The sequence below is a fragment of the Engraulis encrasicolus genome, chromosome 6 (genome assembly GCF_034702125.1).
Source record: "Engraulis encrasicolus isolate BLACKSEA-1 chromosome 6, IST_EnEncr_1.0, whole genome shotgun sequence".
NCBI classification, from domain to species: Eukaryota; Metazoa; Chordata; class Actinopteri; order Clupeiformes; family Engraulidae; genus Engraulis; species Engraulis encrasicolus.
The window spans coordinates 22,943,245-22,959,324 of NC_085862.1; the positions used below are offsets into that span (position 1 = coordinate 22,943,245).

The window sequence follows — 16,080 nt, forward strand, 5'->3', positions numbered from 1 at the left end:
AAATGGAGCCTGTTTACCCAGAGTAAATGTAAATGAAGTGTATTATTATACCACCACATGGATATGTATTTGAACGGCTGTATGATATGTTGGTCATCACTATACAGCTGCGAAAAGCCAACCTTCACGAATCTCTTTTACAGTTATAAAAGCAAGATCCACGGATTGCAGGGACAATGCTTGACAATGCTCCCACAGGTAGGACGGATAACAGCCCATAGTTTGTTGTTGGTGATTTAATAAGGGTAATTGGTAATTGTGCTGTGCTTTAATTGCTACAGTATTAACTTTGTGTCTCTGACTGTCTGTGCCCGCGTGTTCTCTTGTCCTCAGTTTCATCTGTGGAGCGTCAGCAGGTGCTTCAAGCTCTCGAACGGCTGCAGTTGAAGCTCGTGCAGCAGGAAGAATGGACTCACAACGAGAGACTCGGAGCCCTGAGAGATGCTCTGCAAAGCCCACTGCTTGGACACATCCTGACGTTGCAACACTCCATCAAGCAGCTCAGAGACCAGGTTTGTATGAGTGAGTTGGTGCATCATAGCAAAGCCAAGAGAAACTCTTCTTGAACACAATCAATAGACCCCAACTTGTTTCTATAGCATATATAAAAGTAAGCTTTTAGATGCACTTCAACAGTCATGACATAGTCTAACAGGGGTGGAAAGTAACTAATTACATTTACTGAAGTATTGAACTTGAGTAGCTTTTATGAGTACTTTGTACTTTTTAAGTAGTTTTTAAAATGAATACTTTTACTTTTATATGAATTAAGTTCATTATGTCTAACTGTTTAACTTAAACACTTAGTGGTTTCTTTTGCCTTAAGACATGTAAAAGTTTTTATCTTTTACCTGACATGTTTCGACGGTGTTACTTCCGTCTTCATCAGAGGGTCACTGTGATGTTGATGAGTGACGTGCTTTAAAAACAGCTGATGTTGTTGTGGAGGTGTGACCTCCCTGTCAATAATGACAGGTTGGTCACACCTCCTGCTGTTAGAGTTGTCCTCTTAGGATGGTGGTCCAGGTGTGTGAGAGCATGTATGCCCCCTCATCCCTGTTCATGGTACTTGGGCTACGCTTTCTGATCTCCATAGACTCCTTAATCCAGCGGTGGTATCTGTTGTTCTCTTGCTGTATGACTTTTGCCTTGTCCCAGTCCATGATATGATTTTCCCTCCTACAGTGGTCAGTTATGGCTGATTTGAGGTTCTCCTGTGTGGCTCGCTCCTTTATTGCTCTTGTATGTCTTTGTTCTGTTTCCTTTTCACATTCTTTTTTATGCTCATTTTTTCTTATGTTGAATGTCCTCCCTGTCTCCCCAATATATGATTTGTTGCATGACCGGCACGGAATCTCATATATGACATTGCATTTGTTATGTTGGTCTATTTTGTCCTTGGGGTGTACTAGCAGCTGTCGTAGTTTGGTGTGTGGTTTTACTGGCGTTTGTATCTTGTGTTTCTTCATGGCTCGCTGTATGCGTTCGGTGATCCCTTTGATGTAGGGCAGGATCACCATTCCTTTGTTTTCCGGTTTTTGTGTGGACTGCTTTTTCTTTTTCTTCCCTTGTGTTTCCTCCTTCGTTTTTACCTGTAGGGCGCCTTTTTGAATGGCCCATGGTGGGTATTGGCAAGCTGCAAGTGCCTGTCGGATGTGTTTTTCTTCAGCTGCGCGTTCGTCGGGATCGGTAATGATGGATGCGCGTTCGTAGAGGGTTCTGACAACGGATAGTTTGTGCGCAATGGGGTGTTCGGACGTCCAGAGTAAATATTGGTCCGTGTGTGTTGGTTTTCTGTAGATGGTTATTCTGATGTCTCCCTCGTCTGTGTGGTGAATTTTAATGTCCAGGAATGCTATGGATTTATCCTTCTCCTCCTCATGTGTGAATTGTATGTTGCCAGTTTGGTCTATGGAGTTGAGGTGATCAGTTAGTTGTTGCGTTCGTCCAATTTTTATTTTCTCTAAAATGTCGTCCACATACCTCCGCCATAACGTGGGTCTGCATTCTTCTGGGGCAGATGTGATGGCCTCCTTCTCCAGGTGTTCCATGAAAAACCCACACATTATGGCAGAGAGTGGGTCCCCCATGGCGAATCCCTCCTTCTGCCTGTATATTGTTCCACGGAACTGAAAATATGTGGATGTGGCGATGAAATTCAGTAGTTGGCTTATGTCTTGTGCTGTGAGTAATGTGCGTGTTTTGAGTGTTCTGTCAGTCTCGAGGCGTTGCTGTATGATGTGTAGTGTGGCCTTCACTGGTGTTTTTGTGAACAGTGACACCACATCGTGTGAAATGAGCATCTCATCCTTCTCCACTTTTACCTTTCTCAGTTGTTCGGCTAGCTGTTTGGCGTTCTTGCAGTGGTGTTCCGTTTGGCCTTAAAGCACGTCACTCATCAACATCACAGTGACCCTCTGATGAAGACGGAAGTAACACCGTCGAAACATGTCAGGTAAAAGATAAAAACTTTTACATGTCTTAAGGCAAAAGAAACCACTAAGTGTTTAACTTTTACTTTTACTTGAGTACATTTTGACCCAAGTACTTTACTCAATTACACTAGAAACTGGCCTGAGTACTGAGAATTTTTTTTCAAAAATCATGCAAAATAATGCCACATTCTGCCGGAAATTAAAGATTATGCAGGATGGCACACAGCATTACCACTATTGTACTATCCTGGATCAATGCATTGGATGATGGCTGGTGCCAAGCAATAGATAGAGGTCATGGAGGACGATATTCAAGAAAAAGAAACATTAAATTATCGAGAGGAAAGGTAATTAAAAGTAACTAAGTACTTTTACTCAAATTACATTTTTAAGTGAAGTACTTTTTACTTTTACTTGAGTAGATTTTTAGATAAGTACTTTTACGTGAGTAGGATTTAGGCAAAGTAAAGATACTTTTACTTGAATACAAATTTTCTGTACTCTTTCCACCTCTGCTATCTAAACTGCATATTTTCATTCAAGAAGTATGAAAGCCCAACTGGGAAACACCAACTCCCATTGTCATTGTGACACAGCACTTGCCTGACCCGTGCAAGGGGGAAGCCCCCAATGGACCCCGAAAGGGAGCAGTGTGGCGAGACGGTAGGCTACCATACCCAGGGTACCTCAGTCATGGAGGCAACCTTTGGGCTACACGTCTGATGCCCTAACCGCTTACCCATGACTGCTCATGTAATAATTTATGCTTTTCTGTAATGCAAGTTAATGAGGCCAACATGGGATGAAAGCTAGGGGTGCACGCACACATTCTCATCACATGGAGAACGTGACATGATCATAATCAGGGTGCGATTTGTTGAGGAACCAGAAGGGGGGATATGTGTCAGATTTTAAGCATTATCAATGGAGTCACATACAGCCACTATTAAAAGCATGTAGGAAAAGTGGAACTATTAATACCAGAAGGGGGGACAATCCCCCCCATTCCCCCCTACAAATCGCACCCTGATCATAATCATCATGTCATATCCCTCCCCAAAGTCAAGGGCTTGTTTGAAATCTCATGCCTGAAGAGTGACTGGCTTTAGGACTCGGGCAGTGAGGCCTTTGTAATTTCAGTGAACCTCATGGGTGTTTTTAGTCCAAAACAAATATTTACTATTTCGTGCACGGAACGTTCATAACCGTGACACCGCACTGCTCCCTTCGAGGCACCTTTTGAGCTGCCCCTGTGGTAGTGAGTCATAAATGCAATTTCATTCTGTTCACTGTGTGCTGTGGTGCGTTTCCCACTTTCTGAACGCATTGCTTAGCTAGACACTGCCCAAACAAGTCTCAAAGCACGTTTTTAATATGGTCTATATACTGTATACTGTGTATATATATTAGAGCAGGAAAAGAGACCATATAAATCAGAGCAGCTGTGTTTTGAGACTCGTTTGGGCAATGTCTAGCTTAAAGCAATGCATTCAGAAAGTGGGAAAGAATATATATATACACTCACCGGCCATTAGGAACACCTCTCTAGTGTTGGGTTGGACCCCATTTTGCTTTCAGAACTGCCTGAACTGCCTGCAACAATACTTGGGTAGGCTGTGGCATTCCAACAAAGATAAATTGGTAATAATTGGCCCAGAAATTGTGCTAAGAAAATATACTTATGGCATTATATCTCCAGCCTGAAATGTTGATGAAGGCAGGGTTGACCCATGTTTTCATGTTGTTGACGCCAAATTCTGACCATTCCACCTGAGTGTTGCAGAAGATATCAAGACTTACCAGACCAGGCAACATTTTTCAGATCTTCTAGTGTCGTTTATGGTGAGCCTGTCCAAATTGTTGCCTCATTTTCCTGTTCTTAGCTGACAGGAGTGGTACCAAATGTGGTTTTCTGCTGCTGTCGCCCATTTTGCCTCAAGATTTGATGTGCTGTGTTATCAGGAATTCTCTTATGCATACCGCGGTTGTTATGAGTGGTTCACGGACTTAATGTTGCCTTAGTATCAGCTCAAACCAGTCTGGCCATTCTCCTCTGACCTCTGCCATCAACAAGGCATTTTTGCCCACAGGATCGCTTCTCACTGCATTTTTTTTCTTTTTCGTTCCATTCTTTGTAAACCCTAGAGATGGTTGTGTGTGAATATCCCAGTAGATCAGTCTTTTCTGAAATACTCAAATCAAGCCCTCTCGGCTTGACAGCCATGCCATGTTCAAAGTCATTTAAATAACCTTTCTTCCCCATTATGATGCTCGGTTTGAACTGCAATAGATCATCTCGACCATGTCTACATGCACAAATGCATTGAGTTGCCACCATGTGATTGGCTGAAATCAGATATTTGCGTCAGTGAGCAGTTGTACCAGGTGGTCCTAATGTAGTGGCCGGTGAGTGTATATAAAGTCCGCTTGGATATTTTGCAACATAAAGAAAATAAATGATTGTTCAAATTACACACACAAACAGCCTTATGCACCAAATCAAATGTTCTATTTGCAGGAGTTTACAATGCTCTTCTCAGTACTGGTTAAAGCAGTGGTTCTTAACCTTTTTGTCTTCAAGCACCTCCTTACCTGTTCCCAAGACAAGCCGCGCACCCCCACCTAAACTTCTACACGTGTATACGCACAAAAAAATGATTTAAGTGATTAATTGCAATGATTCTGAGATAAATGACACTTTAATCAATACCTTAACGAATGTACATGGTGATCAAAGCATGTTTTAATTTTGATCTGGCCTAATTATAATGTTAAAAAGAAAGTGAATAAAGAAGCACTCATCAGATTTCTTTTTTCATTTTTAATCGCCTCACATCACAGACATCGACATTTCACACTGAAGAAGGGTGTAAGCCCGAAACGTCTGTGATGTGAGGCGATTAAAAATGAAAAAAGAAATCTGACGAGTGCTTCTTTATTCACTTTCTTTTGAGATTTGAGTTCATTCATTGACTAAGTTGAGCACCCAGTGTAAAGTATAAGAAGACAAGGTGTTGAGCACACTTCCTGATCCTTCTAATTATAATGTTCCCAACTGAATTTTGGTCACAACCTCAACACAAACAAAATTCCGCGCACCCCCTGTAGTCTCTGGGGCACCCAGGTTAAGAACCACTGGGTTAAAGCATGCTCACAAATGGACATGATATTCAATGAATCCATTATTGTAACATAACAGATAGCTTTCGCTGTGAAGGTTAAATGCATTCAAAATCACTAATAATTTGTCCCTTCAACCGGTTAACCATCTTTTGATGTACACATGTTATTCCATGACAGTGGACTTAAGGGGTTAAACCGGGCACAGGAAGCTTAATGTTGTAACAAAGCCTTGACCTATTCACAGATATTCGTATTCAGCAGGAGTTCTTATTGATTCTATGAAGGGGGAAAAAAGTCCTCACAGGAACAATCCACATATCAAATTAAGATAATGGCAATAACCGTATATTGGCTTCATATTCTAAGTGCTTGGAAGGTCAGGCAAGAACCAGTGAGTGTCACTTGAAAATCGAATGTATGTAAAGCATTTTGTGAAGACTTTGTGCTTGAGTTTGGCTCTATGAAGGCCTAATATCTGCTGTCTAGTTTGAGTAACTGTCTTGTTTGAGATGTATTGATGGAATGGCTTTGGAAGCTGCGTTGTCAGCTAGGGCTAAATAAGCGGGAGACGGATAACTTTCCACACACCGAGTCCAAAGGTCGTTAATACATTACCTGTGTGGGAAGAGACAGAGGTGCATTGGAATTTATTGATCTGTCCCCTACCCCCTTTCCTGTTTAGATGGCTTTGCTTTATTGAGGGGGTTATAACAATGCCCTGTGTATATATTTTGTATTCATAGACTGGATGTTCTGCATGGTTTCTCCTTGGGAGACAGGCATGATAAAGCATGTTGTTTCTTGCTGAATGAGGGAATATGTAGGTGCAGATGGTGCCCTCCTGAGGGCTGAGGTTTGGGTATGGGGTTTGCAGATGAAAAATGGAACATAGTAAAATATATATGTTTTTTAAAATGCAGAATTTGTCTCAACAAGATGAGCGTCTTCAGACCACTAAGATTTACATACAGTACAATTCAAATGCTTTCAAGTCAGAATGTACTATACTGTTGAAGTATGTACATTATCTGTTAGAAGGGAAACCAACTTTAAAACTAACCTTAAAATTCTACAAGTTGCGCTGATTCACTTAAGTTATGTTCTTTTTTTTTTTAATGAAGTCTTTACCTCGAATCAGTGTTCATTTCGTCAACCATGACTATGACTAAAATATTTAATCAAAGCCCTTTTTTGATTTTCATTTGTCATTTAGACTAAGACTAAATTGGGAAGGCAATGACTAAAATATGACTAAGACTAAAATGGATTTTCGTCATTGTGACTAAGACTAAATTTTAAAAAGCTGACTAAATTAACACTGGTATTAAATAAAATAGAGAAAAAGAGAACCAGTGTGTGAATAAGTTTCTTTCTGTAAAGTCAGTGATGAAAAGAGAAGCAGTGTGTGGAGAAGTTCTATTATGTACACAGTGTTGACTAAAATTACTAAAATCACTAAAATTGACTAAGACTAAACTTGATTCGCGTCATTTAGACAAAGACTAAGACTAAATTGGGAAGGCAATGACTAAAATATGACTAAGACTAAAATCGATTTTCAACAGCTGACAAAATTAACAATGCCTTGAATGTAGATACTTAAAACTAGATCTTGTGTGTGGGAGTATGAGCAATGAGCATCCTCCAATGTCAACGGAAACTGCCCCACAAATGACAATATAAATCTATACGTCAACATTTCCCCTCTTTGCCCAGTTGAATCGAATGCCCCCGGATAACTGCAGCGAGTTCAGCTTCTCCCGTAAAGGCCAGCTCATCTTCAGTGCCAGTTGCCCACCCAGCACTGCGAGCTCCGTCAGATCCAATGGCACCAGCTTGGCGTCCACATCCACTCTGCCTGCTGCCAAACAACTGCAGGTGTGGATACAGGCTGCTGCCAAGGTAGCGTGGAAGTCTTTTTTTCTTTGTTTGTTTGTTGAATGCTTCTGTATCTGTTACCAAAGTTGTGTTTTTTTTTATTTATTTATTTATTTATTTTTTACAAAATCTGTCCCGGTATAATCCATCTCTAGATTGTTGTAATGAACTGTAATTTTAAGGTTTACTGTAACCTCTACATTGCTGTTATTCTGAGCACTGTAAAGTGGTTTCGACTTTTATTGCCTATAGTGCCGGTCATCTACATTCTGCCGTGATAATAAAAAGAGCTTTTTCTCATCAGGGAAGGAAAACGGAGCATGTTCGCCTACCAAAGCCGGCATCAGGAGGCCTGGGTTTCAGCGTAGTCGGTTTGAGACCAGAGGGCATAGGCAGCCACGGCGTGTTCATCCGCCACATCCAACCAGGAGGCGTCGCCGACCGGTAACCTACGCCACCGCCACAATTTTTTTTGTTTAGGGATGCACCGATACCGATACTGGTGTCTGTATCGGCACCCGATACTGCTCATTATACTCGTACTCGTACTCATCAAGCACTTGCCGATACCAGGAATGGTACTACTATTACACAAAACAATGCAAAATCTTGTCATATTCTGTGGACTTGAAAGCAGCATGGAAAAAGGTGCCACCTCATACATTTACTAACATTTAAATCTACATGGAAATGGACAATACAAGTATCACAGGTTGAAAAAAACAAGGTCATGCATTTATTTTCATTGTATTTTGGTGGTAAAAGGTATCGGTACTCGGTATCGGCAAGTACACACATTAATGTACTCGTACTTGTATCGGTTTTCAAGAAAGTGGTATCGGTGCATCCCTACTTTTGTTGCCTTTTTAATTTTTTTTTTATTGTAGGCCAAGTTTATTAAATGAGAATTTCAACATGCAATTGTATTTCTCACACTACCCACTACACTACTGACAAGTGAAGGTTAGTGTGAACAATGTACAAACTGCACTTTGAAATTGGCCGGCATTCTCCTTTAATTATGGGCTATGAGCAACATAGTTGTAATAACTACTACACAGTGCACCTTTAACGGTGCCATATGGGATTTTGGTACCCATATTTGGTACCCAGCCGTGGCTGAAGCATGGACTGTGTTCATTTAGGCTAGCCGATGTAGCATGTACGTAAGTTAATGAGACATTCGGTTTGATTTCCCTCATAAAGGGGCGTAACGCACATTTAAGAGCAAAGTATCCGGATGGCCGTTCATGCGTATACTAACCTTAAAACTAGTTAAGCTTAGCAACGTCAGTAAGATTATTTCTTTGCACTCCTTCAGTATATACAGTTGATTTGCATCACAATTGAAAATGGTACCAAAATCCCATACGGCACCTTTGATGGCAATGGCAATTTGATCTTTCATGAATATTTAGCAATTAATAAAGTACAGTAGGCCGTGCAGCTAAAAATTTCTATTTCTGGAAATCCAAAGTGGCAGACATTGAGAAAATTACTCATTTCATACATTAAAAAAGTGGATCTTCTCCATCATAATGAATACTTATCTAATACTTAGAATTTGATGGTGGTGGTAAGCATTTGTGGAAAAGGTAAGATTTGTAAATGGGCAGCATTAATTCTGGAAATAAACTTCCTATTGTCCAGGGATTTACAAATTTGCGTCCGCCTACCATACACATGCCATTCACCCATTTGCTATACACCCCGTATTGTCTGAAGTTATAAAAGTTTTCTGATGATGGGCAGCATGCATTTCCTCACAAATATCCTTTTACCACATGTCCCACTTCATAGTGGCACCATAATCTTGTATGGTGCCTTCAACCTGATCATTGTGTGTGTTGTGTTCTGTTGCCCTAGAAGTGGCCAACTGAAGGAGAATGATCAAATCCTGGCCATCAGTGGGATGCCACTGGACGAGAGTGTGACTCAGCAGCAGGCTCTCAGTCTCCTGCAGCAGCAGAGGGAGCATGTGGAGCTCATCGTGGCAAGGGACAAGGCCTCTCCAGCAGGACCCCATACTACGGTGATCTTCACATTTATAGCTACTTACTGGTGTCTGCTGGTGTTGCATAATTGCAATGGTATTTGAAGCATGATAAAAAAATATTTGTAAACACCACACACCTAGCTCTATGTAGCTATTCATCTTGTTTTAGAATTCCAGTGATCACCACTAACCACTAGCCTGGACTCCCTCCCATCCTAAGTCTGATGTAACACTTTGGCAGTCAGTGACAACCAGGCAAACTAACCACTTGGTGACTTATACATGGGCACAAATAGGGTGAGGAGGGGACAGGATTGAGAATCCCCATATCTAAAGCAAGCTGAGACCATCCAGTTTCACCAAATAACAGAGACGGAAGTAAGCACCAAGAGTTCCGTAGGAATCGTTATATTGCATTGCAGGCAACTCAGAAAAGGGGCTCAAAGTGCTGAATACTGGACTCACCCTTGAATGATGGGTCCATTGGAAATGAACCACAATCTCTAAAGAATAAAAAACAGAACAATTTATGGATTGCATAATGTAATTTGTAATGTAGTGTAATATATTTCAATATTTGAGACTGTTCATGTGATTCCCGTGTTGTTTTGTTTCTGTGTCTGTGCAGGAGCAGTGGGGCCATGTTGAGGAGATTGAGCTGGTGAATGATGGCTCAGGGCTGGGCTTTGGCATCGTGGGGGGCAAGGCCACTGGTGTGGTGGTGAGGACCCTGGTTCCTAACAGCATTGCCCATAAGGTTTGTGCTCTGTCGTCTTCACCCACTCGCCTTTGTTGTCTCTTGTGCAATATACACCGGATAGGTTGCCAGGTTTCATGTGCTATTGTTGTGCAATCTGCCAGAATTTTGCGATGAATACAAAAGCATCACATTCTTCTGTCATACAGTTTATGAGCAATGCACAGTGTACCACAGTCACCACAGCAAGACTGTGCTTGCCCTTGCCGGTGTTTGCCTTCAGTCTTTATTGGAACTTCTGGGCAGGCAGTAAGCTGAATTCAACAGCGATGGCCCTCACAATGCCTAACAATATATGAAAAGCGTGGAATGTAGCTTTAACCATCTGTGGGAATTGCATACATTTTAGATCATGGTACGAACTAGACTTTAAAATAGTATCTAAACTTCAAAATAACTGTTGTTCCACTCAAAACTTTCCAGCCTCTCTTGTCCAGTTCCCTGCCATCACCCCCACCTTCCCTCTCGCCTTTCACACACACAAACCTCCCTTGTTTAGAGGTTCGAGCTCTGAATTTAATACATGACTGCACCTCATGCCCTAGAAAGCTCTGAAAATCAGCCCTTTGTTGTTGTTGGGGCTCCCGTAGTTTTTTTTAAACTTGATTAACAAAAAAGAAAACCACATTAATTATATAGATGGGATACACAGATCCATTAATATTTATCTTTCTACAAATATTTCAGCATAGTTTAAAGCTAGAAGTTTTTTATTGTCAGAAGTTCATGCTAATAACAGCTCATTCTGTAGGCAAATTGTGTGAAAGACACTGTTTGCACAGGTTCATCTTCAGTCACTGCAAAATGTCAAATGACTGATTATCAACATTTGGATTTCAGAATAAACGACATTTTCAGACAATCAATTATAAGGATAATTATAGGATTGTAATCACCCTTACCTTTCTACAGGGTGTGGAGAATTATTAGGCAAACAAGGTTTTTGACCATGTTGTCTATTTTTATGCATTTTCCAAGACCAACCTGTATGAACATGGACACTTATTGGATTTAAGCATGCCAGGTTATGCACATTTGTATAAAATGAGAGGGTGTGATCTAAGGAGCCCAACACCCTATATCACGTATGCATTATTATTAAGCAACTTTGTGTTCATCTGAGAAAATGGCCCAGAAAAATAGATCTAACAAACTCTTAAAAGTCTATAAACGATTTTGAGGGATTCCAGAGGGTCACGTTATCACAGAACTATCAAAAGCACCGTTCTATAAATTAATATGTATTAGAGTCCAAACAGTTCTAATCAGAGCTGCACATTTTGATTGCAAAAGTCTTCTCAGTCTTTTCACCAAAGCACTGGTGCCCCTCTGTTCTCTTTTGTATGTCTCTCTGGCAGGATGGGCGTCTGCGTACCGGGGACCACATCCTGCGCATCGGGAGCACCTCCACGCAGGGGCTGGCCAGCGATCAGGTGGTGCGAGTCTTGCAGGAGTGCGGCAGTCATGTGCGCATGCTCATCGCCCGTGACCCCCTCAGGGCGTCTAGCCAGGCTCCGGCTCCTCCTCCTCCCCCCGCGCCACTCGCCGCACCTGTTGCAGCGCTGCCACCACCTGTGCCCGTCCGCAGGGCGAGCCGACTCAGCAGAGCGGTACGCAGAGCTGGCACAAACTCATGCAGGGTGCAAGTCACTTCTCCACACTAGCGTCCTTTACTCTGTCTGTCCTCTGCCCTTAGTGTTGACTTGGGTAATATCAGTTTGATATTGAATGTCATTTAACATTCAAAGAACAATTCTGAATTATCTGGAAAAGAAATTAAACTTAGTGGCACATGAGGAATCCGTTTTTCAAAGCCGATTTGACAATAAGTATTTTGAAATACAAATGTGATTTATCTGAAAAAGGTTTTTTAATGAAATATGAAACTGACTCAACCACAGTTGACAGAGAAGAGGACGCAAGTTAGGAGAAATGCCTTGACAACACATTGCAGCGTACAGTATATTTCACATCGCAGACAACACATTGCAGCTCATTGGTGACCGGTTCACAGCGGCTGGTCTCAGTATTTTGATCTTAAGAATGATTGATTTCATTTGTTGCTTTGATGATTTTAGTGAGTAACAACAACCATTGCTGTCTTAAACAGTTGTGGAAAAGAAACAATTTCATAACAAAGTATGCTTGGGAGAGATGGGGGTCTGTAACCTTTGTGTTTTTATTTGTTTTTATTTTTATGTTCTTATATTTTTTACGGCAGCCCAACTTGGAAGGCTATGAGATCCATGAAGTGGCTTTGCAGAGAAGAGAAGGACAGAGTCTTGGAATCTCCATCATAGGACACAATGTCCTCAGCAGTGCAGGTAACACTTCATAAGCCCATTATCTTTACAAGAAGAACACCCACAGTTAAAAGTTTTGTTGCAAAATGATGTAAACGCCTTTTTTAACTTTTGCATTTCATCATTGCAAATGACTGTTCAGACGTCCTTTCCTCCATGTGTGAGTTCGTGCCAATGAAATATTTTGACAACATACTTTTTAAACCTATATGAATGCATTTTTGCAATGCAATGCCCATTGTCAATTTCCTAAAATGTTTCAAAATGGATATGTCATTGTGCAACAAAGCTCTTCATTTGTTCTTCTTGACAACAGAGGTATTCACAATTACACAATTTTAAGCCTGCTGATTTTTTGCCTTAGTTTAGTTTATTGGTTTATTTCATCAGGGACCATGTGCAAAGTATATTAGTTACATAGTAAAAAGATTACCTGCACCAGATTATAGCTAATAGCTAATTTCCATCTGCAGTCCCTGGGCAGGTAAGAAAACATACAATCCAGTAAAATGGGAGTCGCCACTCATAATGGATGTTCAAATGAACCAACATTCTGGTTCCTTGTGATGAAAAGTAAATGAGAAGTAAGCTGTACGGCTAAAGCCCCTTGTTTTTCCCCCTTCTTCATTCTCTATTTGTGTTGCATGGCAGATGCTGTCGGTGTGTATGTGAAGAACGTGGTTACAGGGAGTGCTGCAGATCAGTGTGGCAATATCCGAGTCCATGACAGAATAATTGCGGTGAGTTCACTCAGCAGTCCTGCTAGAAACTGTGGGCCCTGTGACTGGAAATTACCTGTAACACTTTCTTTGACAGCCTTCATGACGATACGATACGATATCGATTTCTTAAATCAGGGATTCGATTTTTTTGCGATGCTTAAGAATTCCCCACGATACGATGCGATTCGGTTCGATTCGATTTTTTTCCAATTACTTTTACACTACTATTGTGTTATGGAGATAGGGTATTGCACAGGGGCCAGCGATTCGATTCTTAACAATGCCCCACGATACGATGCGATTCGATGAAATCGCCACCCGATACTTCCGATACATCGATACATTTCGATTTTATTTACATCCCTACATAAGGGTGTCATGTAACCATCGTAAGAGTGGCTTTAATGGCATATTATTGCTGTTTAAGACTCTTGTCATGGAATGACACGACATGACATGACATGACATGACATGACATGACACCCAAACAAAGTCAACTTGACATTCCAAAAAGCAAATGACATGGCAACAGTCTTGAACATCAATAATGTGTCATATCATTAATGTTCCTCACATACCATATCATAATTTTGCCAGCTACATTACAGCCCTATGTCACATAGTATGTGGACCTCATCAAATTACCTTCCGGCTCACAGGTCCACATTGACGTGATACTCTATGGACCCCTGTTGTCCATATGTGTCCCTCAGACTACCCCTTTATTTCTAATGAGCTATTCCCTTAGTTTTAAGCCATAAGGAGAATTGGTCTCATTTGGCCGTCTATCCATTCATCTGGAACTACTACATTTTAGATCAGAGTAAGTGAAGAACGGCATTGATATTTGCCTTGGTGCCATCTGCTGGTGATCACAGAAGTTTCAACTAACTCTAAACTTCTCAATTTTCAGAAATTCACTTAGAATAGAAAGAGAAAACAATTTGACAATGTAGTGCCAAATGAAAAAGCAAAATTGTGGGGGTGCTGTGGTGTAGTGCGCTAAGCCCCCCACATTTGGGCTTGCATGCCTACCCTCGGGGACCCCGGTTCGAGTCCGGCCGGGGTCATTTCCCGATCCTCCCCTGTCTCTCTGCCCCATTCGCTTCCTGTCACCATCTTCAACTGTCCTGTCAAATAAAGGCATAAATGCCCCTAAAAATATAATTAAAAAAAAAGAAAAAGCAAAATTGTGCTGTCCAGGGGTTCCCAAACTTTACCATCATAAGGTCCCCCATGTACTGGTAGATTCCAGCCACGCGCCCCCTGACATGGGCCATGCACCTCCTCTCACAACCATAGTCCATGTCTGAGCATTACTATTATCATTATTTTATATATACCAGTAGGGCATTGACACAGAGTTTGAATAGATTATTATAACGCAGTTATTAACTGATGGGAATATTGTACATCTTATTTTTTGGTGTACATTAATTAGTCTGTTTTTTTTTTTTTTTGCCATACTTTTTCTTCCAACTTGCCACGGCCCCCCAGGCGTCCCCGGCCCCCACTTTGTAAACCACTGGTTTAGTCTCTGCCTATAAACTCAACAAAACACTTGCCAAAACACATCACGTTTTATCATAATAAAAATATATCATGGAACATGATGCCTTTCAGATGCCGCTTTTATGATATCCATGTAATGATATCAGTAGTTCATATTTTTAGTCTGCCTCCTTCTCTCCCTTTCCAAATCAACCTCTGTGTTACTGCTTAGTGTCTGCCCATGGATTTGTTAGTTATCTTCAAAGAGTGCATTTATATGCAGTTCAGTATACGGAATATGATTGGGATATTTAAGTATCCTGAATTTGTGTTTGAACATATAAACACCTTTTCCCGACTTCGGTATCCCGGATAAGTTCTTATTCGGGACTTTGAGAAATCAGGATATGCTAGTTGGAGTATTCCGAAAGGAACCAGGATATTGATGCATGGAAACGTCTTATCCTGGATATAACACTTTGTGCTCATATAAACACATTATCTTGAATATGATCATATCTGAGATAAGCCTCATATTCAGCATACTGAAAGGCATATAAACGCATTCAATGTCTGTTCCATTCCACCACAGCTCGATGGGGTGAACCTGCAAGGATTCACCAACAATGAAGTCTTGGAGGTGATGAAGAGGTCTGGTCAGACGGTGAGCCTCACAGTGGTGCGCAGGATTGGTTCGCTCATGTCCCCTGAGAAGTCACTGGACAAGGGTGAGTGGACTGGCAAATGTATGATTTGTGAAATCAATCAAATTCACTTGCAATTTGCAGGTTTATGAGTCACTACTTCTTGTGATTTGAACTCTGGGACTTCTATCATGGTTTGGGTTATGCTTGGATTATTACAAGTGACGAGCACAACTTCAAAATGAGGTGCGTGTGCGTGCGTGCGTGCGTGCGTGTGCGTACGTGTGCGTACGTGTGCGTACGTGTGCGTGCGTGTGCGTGCGTGTGTGTGCGTGTGTGTGTGTGTGTGTGTGTGTGTGTGTGTGTGTGTGTGTGTGTGTGTGTGTGTGTGTGTGTGTGTGTGTGTGTGTGTGTGTGTGTGGCTCATTTCACAAATCGAACAGCTGCAGTTTATACAGAGGTGCAGCCTATATATAGATGGGTTTCTCATTTGTTGCTCATGCCTCTGCATGCACAGGTCTACCAGACAGCTATCTTCAAAGAGTTGACCTGCAAAAAAATCAGGTCACATATCTAAAGTATTACCACACAGTATTTGGTCAAAATCTTTCCACCCTTTGAAAAGCAAACAAAAATCTATGGTTGACAGATGTACCGGTATGCATGGTCGACGCACGTTCTGACGGTCAAAGGCATAATGAAGTGCACACATTTGATCAAGACAAGATCAA

The 16,080-nt window shown here is 41.4% G+C and overlaps 1 protein-coding gene across 1 annotated transcript in view; it reads left to right on the top strand.

The window, feature by feature from the left end:
- The window catches only part of patj (PATJ crumbs cell polarity complex component), a 65,446-nt gene that overhangs the window by 610 nt on the left and 48,756 nt on the right, over positions 1-16,080 (top strand). The window contains exons 2-11 of the mRNA XM_063200967.1: positions 144-198; positions 334-512; positions 7,275-7,460; positions 7,741-7,880; positions 9,303-9,468; positions 10,061-10,189; positions 11,548-11,799; positions 12,411-12,513; positions 13,144-13,232; positions 15,298-15,433. Of these exons, the coding sequence (XP_063057037.1) occupies positions 177-198; positions 334-512; positions 7,275-7,460; positions 7,741-7,880; positions 9,303-9,468; positions 10,061-10,189; positions 11,548-11,799; positions 12,411-12,513; positions 13,144-13,232; positions 15,298-15,433 (1,402 nt within the window). The 5' untranslated portion in view covers positions 144-176. The remainder of the gene's footprint in view (positions 1-143; positions 199-333; positions 513-7,274; positions 7,461-7,740; positions 7,881-9,302; positions 9,469-10,060; positions 10,190-11,547; positions 11,800-12,410; positions 12,514-13,143; positions 13,233-15,297; positions 15,434-16,080) is intronic.